Raw genomic sequence first — 16,040 nt, 5'->3', positions numbered from 1 at the left:
CACATTAGCAAAAGTGTTCCAATACACATTGAGCACCACATCAGCACTACATAGCTGGTATCCCAATGTACGTCAGTGCTAATGTGCAGTGAACACTTTGTCAGCTTCCCTATGTAGTAACACAGCAGCAGTTCCTTACTAGGTATAGTTGTTAAAAAACTGTTTAGTTCTAAATTCCACAGATGAAAGAGTGTATCCAAGCTGTATAATTAATTCAGTTTGATGCCATTTTAACTGCCAAGGCTCAGTGCTATGGAATAATGGGAGTTGCAGTTTTGCAAGTTCTTTTGCCTTCGCTGTCAAAGGACCTCATCACATGGGGCTTTTGCCCTGTCCTACGATGCTGTTAGGATGGAGCCTTCTGGGTCCCATCACATAATGCCAGGCTACTTCTAGCAGAGCTCTATCCTGGCTCTGTTCTGGCAGCGTTGTAGGATGGAGCTCTGAGAACACAAGTGACTATCCATGTTCTCATTAACTAAGCCAGGGACAGCACAAGGAAGCCAGTGATGGTTTCTGTGTGATAGGGAAGGGGGCGATGCAGGAGATGCGGGGCACTGACAGATTCCCCAACTGTCCTCTGGCTTAAGGAACTCCATGTGATGAGGTTCAAAGTACGGGCCTCTATGAACTACAATTCCCATGATTCCATAGCACTGAGCTTCAGCAGTTAAAGTTAATTAATTCTGTAGTGTAGAATCTACAGATAAGTTCATTTACAAAGATGGAAATTCCCAACAGTATTTTAGCTATAGATTTCAATATTTGGTTATTTGAATGCTTAAGAATTATTGGATGCTCAGTTTATGACAGAAGTCATCTGTGGTACATTATTACAGAAAGTACCCAAGTTACAAACAAGATGGAATCTGTAAGTTTGTTCTTAAGTTGAATTTGTTTGTAAGTTGTAACAGGTAAAGTGTAACTGCCTATCTATCTATTTATCTATCTATTTTTGGATAGCATAGGGAAGTGTTAACACTCCTGCGGTGTTTGTTTTGCTGCCTGTGTCTCTGTTCAGAAGATTTCACATCACTTTCTGCAATCATTAGGTTTGGAAAAAAATGGCTTGTTGTGGCAACAAAGATTGGTGATAAAGCTTCAGTGCAGATACCTTTTCCCCAAGTTAATTCTTTCAGGACTGAATACCCTTTCCAAGGGGTAGAGTTCTCTAATTTCCTGTTGTCTCACCTCCATTCTTAACTAGAGGCCATTTGTAAATCAGATGTCTGTAACTCGGTGACTACCTGTATATGGTAAGAATCTTCTGCCCTCACAATGAGTTCCTGTTTAGTTCATACACCCAGCTAAGAGCTTCACAATGTATAGCCAAGGTAACGTTTCTGAGACAAATGCTTGTGTCACTCAGACTAGAAGAGAAGTTTCTCCTGAAACCTGTAAACATGTTGTTGTCGTCATTGTCATCTGCCTGAACATGCCTGCAACCAGATGGGAAGAAAGGAACACCCTTCTGTCTGTTTTAAACACAGGTGGTTCTTAGAAGTGTTAATACAAAGACTTAATGAATGGAGCCCAGCCCAAAATTTAGGAGATCTATTCATTACATTTGGCCGGCAGCTTCAAACATACATAAACTTCTACAACAACTACACAGTAATTCTGAAAACCATAGACAAGGTAAAGATGCACCGTCTTCATCGATGTGGGGTGTTTCTTCTAATATTCCATTCTGTTCCATTTTTAGGTATGCGCTGAACCTCAAGCCACTCCTAGAAACCAATCAACAATAAAACTGGTTTTGTTTGTTCTTATAAATTGTCAGTTGGAAGTTTTATTGTTTACAATTCATTTATTTGGGATCCTTTCTCCCAGTTTCTTAAGTTGCCTAAAATCTATTTTTGGAGCACAAAAGTGATGTGATATATATTTTTGGTGTCATGTGGATTTTCAATTTCTTCCTTCTAGATAAGGTGTGACCCTCCAGATGCTGGACTACAAATGCATCATCCCTAGCCAGTATAGGCAATGTTATATAGGACTGGAAGGTATAGTCCAATTATATCTGGAGGGCAACAGGATATACTTTTCTGTTGTAGATGTTGGTGTATGTTATTTTTTAATCCTTTCGAATTTGGGAGTAGCACCAGTTTTCTCCTTGTGAAAAGCTCCTAGGTCTGTAGCAGCATCCTTCCTCCCCCTCATTACCTGCTCTGCCCTACCTTGAGTCCTCAATTGATTTGGCCCTCTGCACCTGCTTTCTGCCCACATTTGAGCATGTATAGGACATGTATGGCATGTGATCTTCTAAACCAGGTGTAACTCACAAGCCACGGAGCATGACTGCTCACTCCCTTTTTTCTAGTTTACAGTTTTAGGCAACAAGAACCAAACCCTGGTGTCCACAGTTTGCAAAGTTGGCAGACCTGCTTTAGAACCATCTCTTCAACTGGCTGATGGGTTTACATTATCTATAGGGCACATCAGCCGATGCAATGTTTTATAGCAGAAACAAGGAAGCCTCAGTAAATGGGAATGTGTGCAAAGGAGGAGGACTAAAATCATCAAGAGTCTGGAGAACAAGCCCTATGAGGAGCTGCTTAAAGAGCTGGGCATGTTTAGCCTGCAGAAAAGAAGGCTGAGAGGAGACATGATGAGGGCCATGTATAAATATGTGAGGGGAAGTCATAGGGAGGAGGGAGCAGACTAGATCACAGAACAGTGGCTTCAAACTACAGGAAAGGAGATTCCACCTGAACATTAGGAAGAACTTCCAAACTGTGAGAACTGTTCAGCAGTGGAACTCTCTGCCCCAGAGTGTGATGGAGGCTCCTCCTTTGGAGGCATTTAAACAGAGGCTGGATAGTTTGAAGGTGATTTTCCTGCTTCTTGACAGAGGGTTGGACTGGATGGCCCACAAAGTCTCTTCCAACTCTATGATTCTATGATGCTATGAATGAGCAACATGCTAATCAAGTCTATGTTTACCAGTTTTATATAACTGATTTGTTTCTTACATGTCATAAATGTTTTCTCTTGCTGATTTTTTTAAATGATAGAGTTCTTGAATTCATTCTTCATCCTTTCCCACCTCTGGGGTGCAGTCCCCCAAAATTTCATTGAATTCAAGGAAGCTCCCTGTTTGGCTGCATAGACTGATATTAAGGAGAGGAAGGCCTTGTTTATCAAAAGCAAGTAGCATACATATGTTCTCAGCATCTTTATTATGGAAATTATTTAGTTCTTCATTAAGTATACATTATTTATTGTAGCTCACCTCAGCAGATCGCTGCTGGGTTTGTTTCCCACTCTAAGGCAGTGCTTTCTTCTTGCTTGTTTTCACCATTTTTATTTCAATGGAAACAACCCATGAAAAAAGCAGACTTCTAATTAATACTGACGCCAGCACGATACCCTTAGGGTGGAAACGACTATCAGGTTAACTCCTACATTTTTGGCATTAATAAAAAATATTTTTAAAGTACCTGGCCTAAGGAATAAATATTTGTATTGTGGTGGACTGCTGACAAACTGGGCCGCTTGGGAAAAATATGCTGCTTTCACAAAATTGAAGTGCTAATTTCTTGTGGATTTAGCAGCTGGAAAATAGTACTTAAGATCAGAACTAGATTAACACAGAACAGAGCAATGGTTGCTTTTGGCAAAATCATGACTTTTCTGGTAGGTTGCATGATACCATAACAAAAAATTCTCGGGCTCCTTCAACCACTACAGTATTATAATAATGCAATTTCATGTTTCTGGCCCTGAGGAATCTTGAGATATGAAGTTTAAGGAGGCATATTTAGAGCTCTCAGCCAGAATGATCTAGTATCTCAGCAAACTAAGGACCTTATCATAAAGACCCAAAGATTTTCTCCACATCGGGGCAAATCTATGGGCTCCCAGAGGGGATATGGAGAAGCCACTGCTCCATGCCCTGCATCACCTGCCTTACCTTCTCCCTCATCCCTTGGGGGGAAAATATCACCACCGGTTTCCCCCCATTGATGGGAAAGTAACATGGGAAGTCTGTCATATTGTTGTGACAGTTGTGAGTGCTGCTTCACCTCTCTTTTCGGCACGGAGCCCAGCCAGAAGTCCCTTTACATTGTGGATATGGAGATATGGAGATTCCGGATATGGAGAATGATTCTCCATATCCACATGCTCTACACCCAAGGATTCAATCAACCGCAGCATGAAAATATTTGGGGAGAAAACCCCCAAAAGCAAACCTTGATTTTATCACATGCTGAGCACCATACTGATGTGTAGCCCCTCGGATCATATGCTCTCACTGACACTGGTTTCAATTGTTTGCCATTTTATATAAGCGACACAATTTTGTTATGCCATTGTATATAATGGGACTTGAGAATTTTTAGATTTAGTATTTAGGGCTGGGTGGGAGTCTTGGAACCAAACTTCAATGGATGCAGAGAGCTCTCTAAAGCTGTATGGTGTAAAGGGGATCCCTTTCTCTAGTTTGGGTTTCTGAAAATTCTGTTCTCAAAGTAGGTTGCAACAAGCACGTTGTTATGTGTTTTGTATTTTCATTGCTATATAAATAAGGGCCCCCTGGTGGCACAGCAGGTAAAACTGCTGAGCTGCTGAACATGGTGATTGAAAGGCTGGCAGTTCAAATCTGGGGAGCAGGGTGAGCTCCCACTGTTAGCACCAGCTTCTGCCAACCTAGCAGTTTGAAAACATACAAATGTGAGTAGATCAATAGGGACTGCTTCAGCGGGAAGGTAACAGCACTCCATGCAGCCATGCCAGCCACATGACCTTGGAGGCATCTATGGTCAATGCCAGCTCTTCGGCTTAGAAATGGAGATGAGCACCACCCCCAGAGTCAGGCACGACTAGACTTAATGTCAGGAGAAACCTTTACCTTTACTTTACTTATAAATAAGTATCTGCAAGTGGGCAAACTTAATAATTATTTTTGTGCCAATGTTGAGCCCACCTCAAAATAGTTATGCCCTATGTATTCCTAAATGCTCAACCAATGTTTCAAGTTATTGCAGTGCTAGACATTTGGGGATTGAAGGAAAATCTCACCAGAGAGGCAGAACTGTTATCCTACCCACCCACCTTCACTACACCCTTGATAGTGGGTTACAGAAATTCTGTAGCCTGCTCTTCATTTGGTCTGTGCTTCTGTGAATGGAGTCACATAGATGTGCTTTTCACAATGCCTTTCTTCCATAGTGCAGGGAGACCATTCCAGTATTCCGTGCTTTCTTGAAGAGACATGATAGGACTGTCGTTACAGCCATGAGGAGGTAATAATTGGCATTTTAAAAGATCTTAAGGATGGGCAAAGAATGCAAATAAAAAGATGATGCTCTGTTCGGCTTCTTACAGGTTATGTTTAATTTTTTCCCCCTGACTGTGTCTTCAAACTGAACAGTTAAGCCTAAAATGTGGTGGTAGCCGTGTTGATGGGAAAACCTCATAAGATGAAATTTTTAAATATAAAAACTGCATCTGAAAGGATCTTGGTTATGTATCTTCTTTTTACTGACTCAAACTGACTAATAATGCCACAAAATCATGGTTTCCATCTACAACAGATTGGAGTGCTCTATAAAAATTAATTAGGTCTTTGTGCAAGATTTGCCTTTTATTAAGATTTTCCAAATTTTTATCCAGAATTCTATTTGTAGATTTTGAAACTCTGCCAACTGAAAATTGGGCTCCACGAGTCTCTCTGAAATTGTAACAAAACTTGTTAAAACCTTGTCACACACACACCCATGCCATTTTGCCACCATTTTGCCCTCATCACACTGGGAAAGTGTCGCCCAATCGGAGCAGAAGTGTTTAGGCTCCATTGGAGCCAGCACAACACAGGAACCTTCCCATGTTGATGAGGAAGTGTCCTAGGATGTCATGTAATGGGCTGTGCCAATCCATCCCTCAACTGGCTAGTAAGTGTCCTAGGACAATTAAATTGGTAAGTGTAATGAAGTCCTTAGAAGATGTGTTCTACAGAATCCTGAAGTAGAAGGATGGCATCTAAGAAATGAGGGCAAGCTGTTCTTTATGTCAATTTTCTATATTTTATGTGCTTCTCTCAATTTACGAGTATGTATTGGTAGCAGTTCTTCCTACTCTAAACATATAAAATTCAAGAAGGGAGGGGCGAGTCAGATCCTGACCAATGGTAGTCAATGATGCTCTAAGTTCCACCTCAGCCATGGACTTAATGCTGTCGAAGGGCATAGTCTCATCCTTGACACAAGGTTGTTGTGGTGATGAACATTTAGACTAATCATATACCCAACCAAAAAATGTTCAGTCTGTAGTCCTACACAGTTAAGTTTACTATACTGTGACTCCTTATACTTCACAACAACAATGTTACAACAATCAGTTTGTTAGTTGGGATAAAGCATAAAATATGTGCCCAGACTTGAGGAAGCATGGTGACTTCCATAGTGGCAGAATCCACATTAGTGATGTCAGATTAAATAAATTGTGACTGGCATCCTATTAACAATATATGCATAACTTGTGCTATACCTATAAAGTGAATTGTTCATTATAATTCATCATCGAGAGACATATTCTGTTGACAGTGGAGGAGACAGAGTGGTGTATACAGGATATTGAGCATTACTGTTGCACGTGGCGTATTGAGATTATGCATTACACATTACTGAACATCAACCAGTCATTGGCATGTTTTTCACAGTGCTGCTGTTCTGCACAGGGCCTGCATAGCATATCTCCACCTGAGAATAGTTATGCCATGCTGAGGGAGTGTTGGATTGCAGCTGATATATTGAAAAGTAGAATCTGGAGTATAGCTTGGCATAACTTTTAAAATAAGCCTCTGACCATGTTTGCTTTGAGTTGTTGTAGGTTTTTGGGCTATATGGCCATGTTCTAGAAGCATTCTCTCTAGAGAATGCTTCTAGAACATGGCCATATAGCCCGAAAAACCTACAACAACCCAGTGATTTCGGCCATGAAAGCCTTTGACAGTACATGTTTGCTTTGACCAGTCTTAACATAAAACATGGAATATACCTAGCTGCTTGTCTAATTAAAACATGATGTTTGTATATAATATGTAGTCTACAAGAACTCCTCTTGTGCCCTTCAAAGAGGATTGAAGAATACATCACTCTCCTGCATGCGCTGAGAGTTCACACTCCTGCAGGACACACTGACCGGGAAGATTTGACAGCTGCAATTAGTCAAATGAAAAGATACAAGGATTATGTAGATCAGGTCAGTCCATTACACTCTTTTCAATATGAAAACCTTACAAGATTCATGAAGTCAAACTGTACTTGGCAAAAGATATGTATGATTAGATCTCCCAAAAATAGTTTTCTTCCTTAAAACCCAATTGTGCCTTTCTCAACAAGTTTGGATTAGAGCCACTGTGTGCATATGTAATATTTTCTCTCTCTTCACATGCCAGAGTAATGCTAAAAGAAATTATGTGCTGAACACTTTGAAGGATCATTGTTTTCAGGAAAATTATCAATTTGTTTTGATATTATATGCCCTCAAGTTGACTCCTATCACAGGGTTTTCTTGGCAAATTTGTTTAGATTTTTGCCATTGTCTTTCTCTGATGCTAAGCAAATGTAACTTAGTCAAGGTCACCCAATGGACTTACAGCTAAATGAGATTTAAACAATGTTTTTATGGAGACACCTACTCCTATACTATACCAAAACATTGTGCACATATGGGTTTAAATCCTGTTGTTAATTCCAACAAGTGTAGACTCATTGAATCAATGGAGCTTACGACTTCCCAAATTCCGAGAGATTTGATAGGTTTACTCATGTTGGGCATAACAATTGGATCCAGAATCCAGTCCTTTGATATATTTTTTCCAAACAATTATTAGTTTTTGCATAGTTCACCAACTAAAAATGCCCTTCTCTTAAAACATTGATCAACAGAGCTTAATAACTTTGGCATGGATTTCAAGTTTGTGTGCATTTTCAGACTAATATAACTCTGCACATGTATCCTGAGTTGGTTACTTGATAGAAGATTTGAGTATTTTCTGGGATAGAATGCAGATCCAGATCCCCAAGTAGAACAAAGATACACCACTGATACAATGGCCTCAATTCAACATTTCCTTCGTGTAGTGTAAAGAGCTGCATGTGGGCCTTAAGCTATGATGAACCTTATACACGCCCTATTGAAGCCAACTCATACAGGCATTCGGGACCCCCATGAATATCAGTACTGATGTCATTAGTATACATTTGGATGTGAGGATGGTTGCCACATCTTTTATGATCTTGCCATCTCACACTGAAAGCCTGTGTAACGTGACGTTGGGACTTTTAAGTAATTCAGGAGAGAGGCTCTAAAGCGCCTGAAAAACCAGATCTTTAAGGGACGCATAAGCCCGTGGAGGTTCAACCTACATTCTAGTCCTTGTATTTTACAATAAAGTAAAATCTATCTCTACTATTATGTAAACTTTCCCATTTTGTTTAGCAGGTAATCTCTCATGATATAGTGCACTTTCTTTTACAACTTCCTGAAAACAATTAATGTACTTACCTAGATGGTCTTTGGATAAAAGAATTAGATCCTTTCTTCATTCATGGAAAATTTGCAATCTCTTACATTCTTTAAATTTCTAGCTAAAGCTAAACGTGGGCAGAGACGACCAACTATTAAGTACACAAAGACTCATCCAAGGATGTCCAGTAAGTAGAAAAATTCTCTGTATCCAGGATGGCCCTATGTTTTTTTCTACTGGAGCTCTCATGATCTTTTGTCATTGGCCATGATGGTTGGAAGTTATTGGGAGTTGCAGTCCAACAACATTTGAAGGGCTTCACTTGTCCATTAATGGTTCATAGTAACTGTAGCATGGAGGAAATTTGTGGTGTTTGTGTAACTGAGACATAATAAGTTGCCCAAAATAATGTATATTTATTTGTAAATAAATGGGAAAAATAAATTTAACGAAAAAATGGAACACATAGTATTAACACACTTATGAGGTATATGAAAATGTAAACATCTGTGTTAAAGGCTGATACTCACCTGAAAAAATATAAGACAAGCAAGTCTGAGTGTAAAAGTAAAAATGGAAAAGTGTGTTTTGGATCATTTTAGTGGTCTAAACAAAGGCATTAGCCAACAACTAACTTTACGTATTTTAACATAGTTAACAAATCACTGTAGTTGGACTATAATTATCATTCCAAGAAAATATTGGAAGTCTTTGCAACAAGTTGTTGGACTTAATTTATGACCTAAAAGTGTGCAAAAATATTAATATAAATGATTCTTAAAATGTAAACAATGTAGATACAGGTATGCCTCTGTTAACAAAGAAGATATACTTCTAGGCTTTCCTTCTTTGGTAAAACAGTTGGTACCAGAGGTACAACAACATAGAAAGAATAGGAATAGGTCACAAAAAAAGATCAGTCCAATGTATTTCCACAAGCTTTTAATCAAAACTAGCAGTACACGCATATGAAAAGAAACACTTATTTCAGACAATTCTTGAACATTTATTCAAAAATCCAAACTGCATCAAGGGCTGACTTTTTCTTTTATCTGTTTCCGTTTTTCTTGTATTTTGTTTTAGTGACCAAATAAACATATAGATCTATCCTTCTTGAATGGGATGGGGCAGGGGAATAGCTGAGACAGGCTTATGTGCTTTTGTATTTTCTCTTTCACTCTTTACATATGCTGAGAAAGGAACTGTAGAGAAAGCTTGCTTGATGAAGGCAGGCTACAGTAAGAATGGCTAGTGGAGAATCCATTCTTTGGGTTGCTGTGAGTTTTCCGGGCTGTATGGCCATGTTCCAGAAGTGTTCTCTCCTGACGTTTCACCCACATCTATGGCAAGCATCCTCATAGGTTGTGAGGTCTGTTGGAAACTAGGCAATTGAGGTTCATATATCTGTGGAATGTCCAGGGTGGGTTTCTCCCATAGATGTGGGTGAAATGTCAGGAGAGAATGCTTCTGAAACATGACCATACAGCCTGGAAAACTCACAGCAACCCAGTCATTCCGGCCATGAAAGCCTTCGACAACACACATCCATTCTTTCCCAGGTCAAGCTTTTATTGGATTGATTTCTGTGGGCACACTGTTGCAACCTGATTAATTTCTTGTTCAAGCTTTATTGCATTGTTTGCTATATATATGTTTCTGTATCGCAAAATCGAAATTTTGTGTTTCTCCAGCCCCCTTTTGCTATCCATTCAACGTTGATCCTACTAAAAAATACCCTCCATGTATATAGAGATTAAGGAAGAAAAGGGAAGATGCTGGGTAGGCATTTAAAGGAGTTTCTTTATCAGAAGCTTTGTTAATGGAGGTATGCCTATATGGCACCACTTTAGAACATGGTAAAAATGCATCACATTCTTGTGGTATTCAAATACTTTAGAAATCTGATTTACAGGGAGCAATTAAATGCAAAATGCATGGGAAAGAAATGAACTTGGTTGGAACGAAGTTTAATAACTCAGTGTTTAATTCACAGACGTTATTGAAAGCCAGTAGGTTACTAATCAGAACCCAAGACGTAGCCCTGCTAAAGTGCTGTTCTGAGAGAGTTGCTGTGCCATACAGGTAAATAAATAGCTTAGTATAAATCACTGTGTGGGAATGGATACTAATTTGCTTTTTGTGATTTGGTCTAACACTATAGCAGGATAGTTTTGTTAACCACTGATTCTTTTGCATATGGCTTTACTATTGCTATAATGGATCTAGCCATTCAATTGTTGTTGTTTACTTTCCCTTCTTTAGATATTTTTGGGTAAATTATGTTTTATCAGAAATACAGAAAAATGATATTGTAGAATTCATTTTTGGGGCTATGATTATATAATGAATGTATCCTCATTGTTCCTGCATCATTCTAGGAAGGCTTTAATAATTCCTTCTAGATAACTAATATTAGACTTTTATTAGGTTTACCAGATACCCCGGTGGTGCAATGGGTTAAACCCTTGTGCTGGTAGGACTGCTGACCGAAAGGTCAGTGGTTTGAATCTGGGGAGTGGGATGAGTTCCGTCTGTCAGATCTAGCTCCTCATGAAGGGACATGAGAGAAGCTTCCCACAGGAGGGTAAGGCATCCGGGCATCCCCTGGGAAACGTCCTTGCAGACAGTCAATTCTTTCACACCAGAAGTGACTTGCAGTTTCCCATGTCACTCCTGACATGAAAAAATAAATCAGGTTTACTAATTCCTAAAACATGGCTATATATTTGTCTTAATCTAAAACACATTTACATTACTGTTAGCAATGTTAATGCTTAAAATAATAATAAAAAAGAAATAAACAGTAGCATATTGAAGTAACAGGACGAGTATCCCTTACTGAACATGCTTTGGATTTCCAATTTTTTCAGATTTGGAATACTTACATGTATGTACAAAATGAGATACTTGTCTTGGACTTAGGACCAAGGCTACACATAAAATTCATTTTTGTTTCATAAACACCTTATACATATAGCCTGATAATTTTATATAATATCTTAATAATTTTGTGCATGAAACAAAATTTATCCATTAAACGATCAGAGAGCAAAGGTAGCTCAGTCACCCATGTGGACAATCTGAATTTCAGATAAGGGATGCTCAACCTGTAACCATTTTTGGTAAGGTGCAGGTATCTTTCTTATTGCTTATTCTTCTGTATATATATCATCACAGATTAACAATCTATTCTATAGGTTCTCAGAAGTCTCAACACAAAAACTGCCTTGGGAACTGTCATTGAGAGAAAGTCAGGATTTATATATTCTGTATAGAATAATTGGAAAGACTGATCTTTTGTTTTTATTGCTTACAGGCTCTATGAACACACACATGATCTTAGCCTTTTCCTTTTCAATGACATTCTTGTCATCACACAACGCAGCATCTCACACAAACCTTTTGAACGGATCTCAACAACAACTCATCAGTTTTTGACAGCGGTAACACTTCATCAACTCCTTGTTGACGATATTCCAGACTCGAAATGTACGTTGATATTGTTCTAAATGTATGTAACTGTTGAATACTCTTTCCAATGATTTTCTTAAGAAAAGATGTTTGGTTAAAATTATTAATAATGCAGTCTGGAAATAGCAAACATTTCTTTTGACATCTAACTAGCTAAAATCCATCTATTGCGGACAAAAAAGATTTTTGAAAAATTATCAGGGCTGTAAAAAGGAACAGATGGCAACACTAAACACCTCGTTAATATGAAATCCAGAATGAGTTTGAACCATAATCTAACTTCTAGAACTTCTAGCCACTAGCTGTTCTGGTCCAAATATCATGGGGGATTAAATGGAAGCCCAAATTACTTAGAGACATAGAAGTAATAGACTCCTGTGGATCCTGGCCAACTTTTCTTTACTGAACATGCACTCACAAGGCTTTCCTTTGATTGCCTAAGTGAGGCATGAATTAGAACCAGAGAATGGGGGATGTTTTCCCCCTATGGGCCCTATGGGCACAGAAAACTATCTGGTTTCCAGTGCTGCTTGTGAATTTCTGTAATGTGTACAGTATTGTAATAATATATGCATGGGGCTGTACAAACATCATTCTAGCAGTATCTCATACTTTATTGAAAGCTGAACAATGTAGTTATTTAAAGCCAAGAGAAAAGAGGAAGCATGACTTCAAATTCATGAAAGTTAAATATTGTGTGTCTTGGCCTAGTTCAGGGGTTCTCAAACTAAGGCCCGGGAGCTGGATGCGGCCCTCCAAGGTCATTTACCCGGCCCTCGCTCAGGGTCAACCTGTCTGAAACTACTTGAAAGCACACAACAACAACAATCCTATCTCATCAGCCAAAAGTAGACCCACACTTCCCACTGAAATATGAATAAGTTTATATTTGTTAAAATTGTTATTCATTTTAATTATTGTATTATTTTTAAGTGTCTTTTGCACTACAAATAAGATATGTGCAGTGTGCATAGGAATTCATTCATGTCTTTTTCAAATTATAATCCAGCCCTCCAACAGTTTGAGGGACTGTGACCTGGCCCTCTGTTTAAAAAGTTTGAGGACTCCTGACCTAGTTGATCAATAACCAATTGGTAAAGTGAAATTCAGAGAGAAATGATACACAGACTTCGAAAAAATTCCAAGTGATATCAAACTAGGAGCATGAGTATACTAGTGTTCTATTGCCATTTATTAAATCTAAAATGGGGTGAGGTAGATATAGGAACCAGTTTAAGCCTTGCATTGAAACCAACTTGATATAGATGGATCTGCAAACTGGAAGAACACCATTTGCTTCCTACCCGTCACAGCAACATCTGGGTGTCCTCTTCATATAGGGCAAGGTTAATTTTGTTTGGTTTTTTAAATTATATTTTATTTAAGATTTTTAAAATATTTGAAATGAACAATAGCAACATATAATAAAAAAGGAAAGATAAAAAATAAAAAATAAAAGTGACTTCCCATCTTTTGTTCAGCAATTATTTAAACATATAATCTATTTATAACCATTTCAGCTTTCCTAGGGCTTTTCTACACAGCCATATAACCCAAAATGTCAAGGCAGAAAATCCCACAATATCTGCTTTGAACCAGGTTATCTGAGGCCACACTGCCATATATCCCAGTTTAAAGCAGATAATGTGGGATTTATTTAGCTGTGTGGAAGTGGCCATAGTTACTATCCTCCTCTTTGTAGAATCTTCATACTAATAATCAAAATCAAAGGTTACCAATCAAATTCTAGCATTGTTCTTTTTCTCTGAGAATAGTCATCCCAGTCCATCTCAGAAACTGTTCTTAGAGTTTGAAATTCATGCATATTCTTCTCACTAGAATCTCCAATTCCTCAGTATCCTCTCCATATTTTTAATCAACATCTGGTTTAACTTCTCTTTTACCAATTTCACCTCATATATTGGTTCAAAAATTACTCGATCATCTGGACTTTTTAGGTCTTCTTCTAAATCAGCATTTCCTGTGGGGGAGGGATTGCGAGGGGGTATCAGAGGGCTCGCCAAAGACCATCAGAAAACACAGTATTTTATGTTGATCATGGGGATTCTGCGTGGGAAGTTTGGCCCAATTCTATCCTTGGTGGGGTTCAGAATGCTCTTTGATTGTAGGTGAACTATAAATCCCATTGACTACAACTCCCAAATGTCAAGGTCTATTTTCCCCAAACGCCACCAGTGATCACATTAAGGCATATTGAGTATTTGTGTAGAGTTTGGTCCAGGTCCATCATTGTTTGAGTCCACAGTGCTCTCTGAATGTAGGTGAACTACAACTCCAAAACTCAAGGTCAATGCCACCAAACCCTTCTAGTATTTTCTGTTGGTCATTGGAGTTCTGTGTGCCAAGTTTGATTCAATCCCCTTGTTACTGGAGTTCAGAATGCTCTTTTATTGTAGGTGAACTATAAATCCCAGCAACTACAACTCCCAAATGACAAAATCAACCTCCCACCTCACCCCGCCAGTATTCAAATTTGGGTGTATCGGGTATTTGTGCCAAATTTGGTCCAGTGAATGAAAATACATCCTGCATATCAGATATTTACATTATGATGCAGAACAGTAGCAAAATTACAGTTATGAAGTAGCAATGAAAACAATGTTCTGGTTGAGGGTCACCACAACATGAGGAACTGCATTAAGGTGTCGCGGCATTAGGAAGGTTGAGAAATACTGTTTTAAATGATACTCATCTGTTTCCTGAAACATTGTAATCTTTAATATCTTAACATGCTATTTATTTAGACAAGAAATTAGTTTCACTTACAGTACTGTAGTGACACTGCCATATAGCCATCCTTACCTGTTTTGTTATACCAACAGAATGTAATGCACTGGCAATTGGCACTTTTAAATCTGATTTTCATATCACTATTTCCCAAACACATTAAAATAGGATTATCTGTGATATAAGGAACCAATAAAAACATCAACTCTTCAATATTATAATTATGCATGTTGCTACATAATTTGTGGTATGAGTGATTGAAAATATTTGGAAATAGCTCAAATTGATCATCTTGAATATCAATAAAAATTATTTTTACAGATATCAAGAATGCCTTTTGTCTGCAAGGGCCCAGGAAGCAATGGATTTGTTGTACTGAGGAGGACGACAAGTTCACATGGCTTTCATCACTACAAAAGGCAATTATTTGTAGTATAGAAGATAATGTTTACTAACTTTACCCATATTGGTTAGTTGCTCATTACTTCTATGAGTACAGAAGAATATGACCATTTCATTAACCTTTGTTCAGCAAGTTACTGTAAACACGAATGACTGCAAGTGATTCTCTACTAACAGTGAAGTAGATCTTCAATTATTTCAACTTTACAGTAAAAAACTTTGAACTTTATTTTCTAGCTTTCTTGGAGGGCGGTGGTGGCGGCAGAATTTGTAACTGTACGAAATATAGATTTAGTGCCAATACTCATTCTTGGAAGCTACCAGAGATCAAAGTACTAGTAAGGGTTTATCTACCAGGAAGCACATATTTTTATTCTCTTTTCTGAGTTTGTTCTAAAACAGCATCATTAATAGTTTCCAACACCAGGGAACAGATTTTATGGTATTTAATTAGCCAGTTGAATAAAATGTTTCTATCTAAATCTTTTATTATTCATAAACTTCCCAATGCAAGAATTAAGAGGTTCAAGATTATGAAAGTACTAAGTGATGGCTTCATGAACTCTTAATAAAATTGTTTTGGAGTGCCTCCATTTTTCTTGTCTACCTGCCATGAAGGAAAAGTTACTACAAGAACAGGAACGAATGCAGGGATAGGCACGTGGCCTTCCAAATGCTTTTTGGCCACCAGAACTAAGGGCAAGTGATTAGCTGCAGTAGTCCATAAACATCTGGAAAGTTGTAGCTAAGAACCCTGAAACAATGAGTGTTTAGGATCCTCCATCATCTAAAGGAAGGCAATAAAATATTTGAGTAACACAAATAGATATTTCTCCTGAAAGGGGTTCACTCTATCATGGTCAGCTTATTAAAAGAAAGAAGAGAAAGATTTTTGTTCCTCATGAAACCATTTTGGTTTAGGAATTTTTGTAGTGTTGTTTTC

At 38.2% G+C, this 16,040-nt stretch overlaps 1 protein-coding gene across 1 annotated transcript in view; it reads left to right on the top strand.

Moving 5' to 3' along the window:
- Nucleotides 1-15,805, top strand: part of ECT2L (epithelial cell transforming 2 like) — a 46,534-nt gene extending 30,729 nt beyond the window's left edge. The window contains exons 16-22 of the mRNA XM_060753462.2: nt 1,491-1,638; nt 5,176-5,249; nt 7,050-7,206; nt 8,598-8,663; nt 10,470-10,558; nt 11,793-11,965; nt 15,017-15,805. Coding sequence (XP_060609445.2) covers nt 1,491-1,638; nt 5,176-5,249; nt 7,050-7,206; nt 8,598-8,663; nt 10,470-10,558; nt 11,793-11,965; nt 15,017-15,150 — 841 coding nt within the window. The 3' untranslated portion in view covers nt 15,151-15,805. The remainder of the gene's footprint in view (nt 1-1,490; nt 1,639-5,175; nt 5,250-7,049; nt 7,207-8,597; nt 8,664-10,469; nt 10,559-11,792; nt 11,966-15,016) is intronic.
- The last annotated feature ends 235 nt before the right edge of the window (nt 15,806-16,040 follow it).

This window comes from Anolis sagrei, chromosome 1 (assembly GCF_037176765.1).
Source record: "Anolis sagrei isolate rAnoSag1 chromosome 1, rAnoSag1.mat, whole genome shotgun sequence".
In the NCBI taxonomy this organism is placed as follows: Eukaryota; Metazoa; Chordata; class Lepidosauria; order Squamata; family Dactyloidae; genus Anolis; species Anolis sagrei.
The sequence above is the reverse complement of the archived record's forward strand: the minus strand, read 5'-3'. Positions and strand labels throughout refer to the sequence as shown.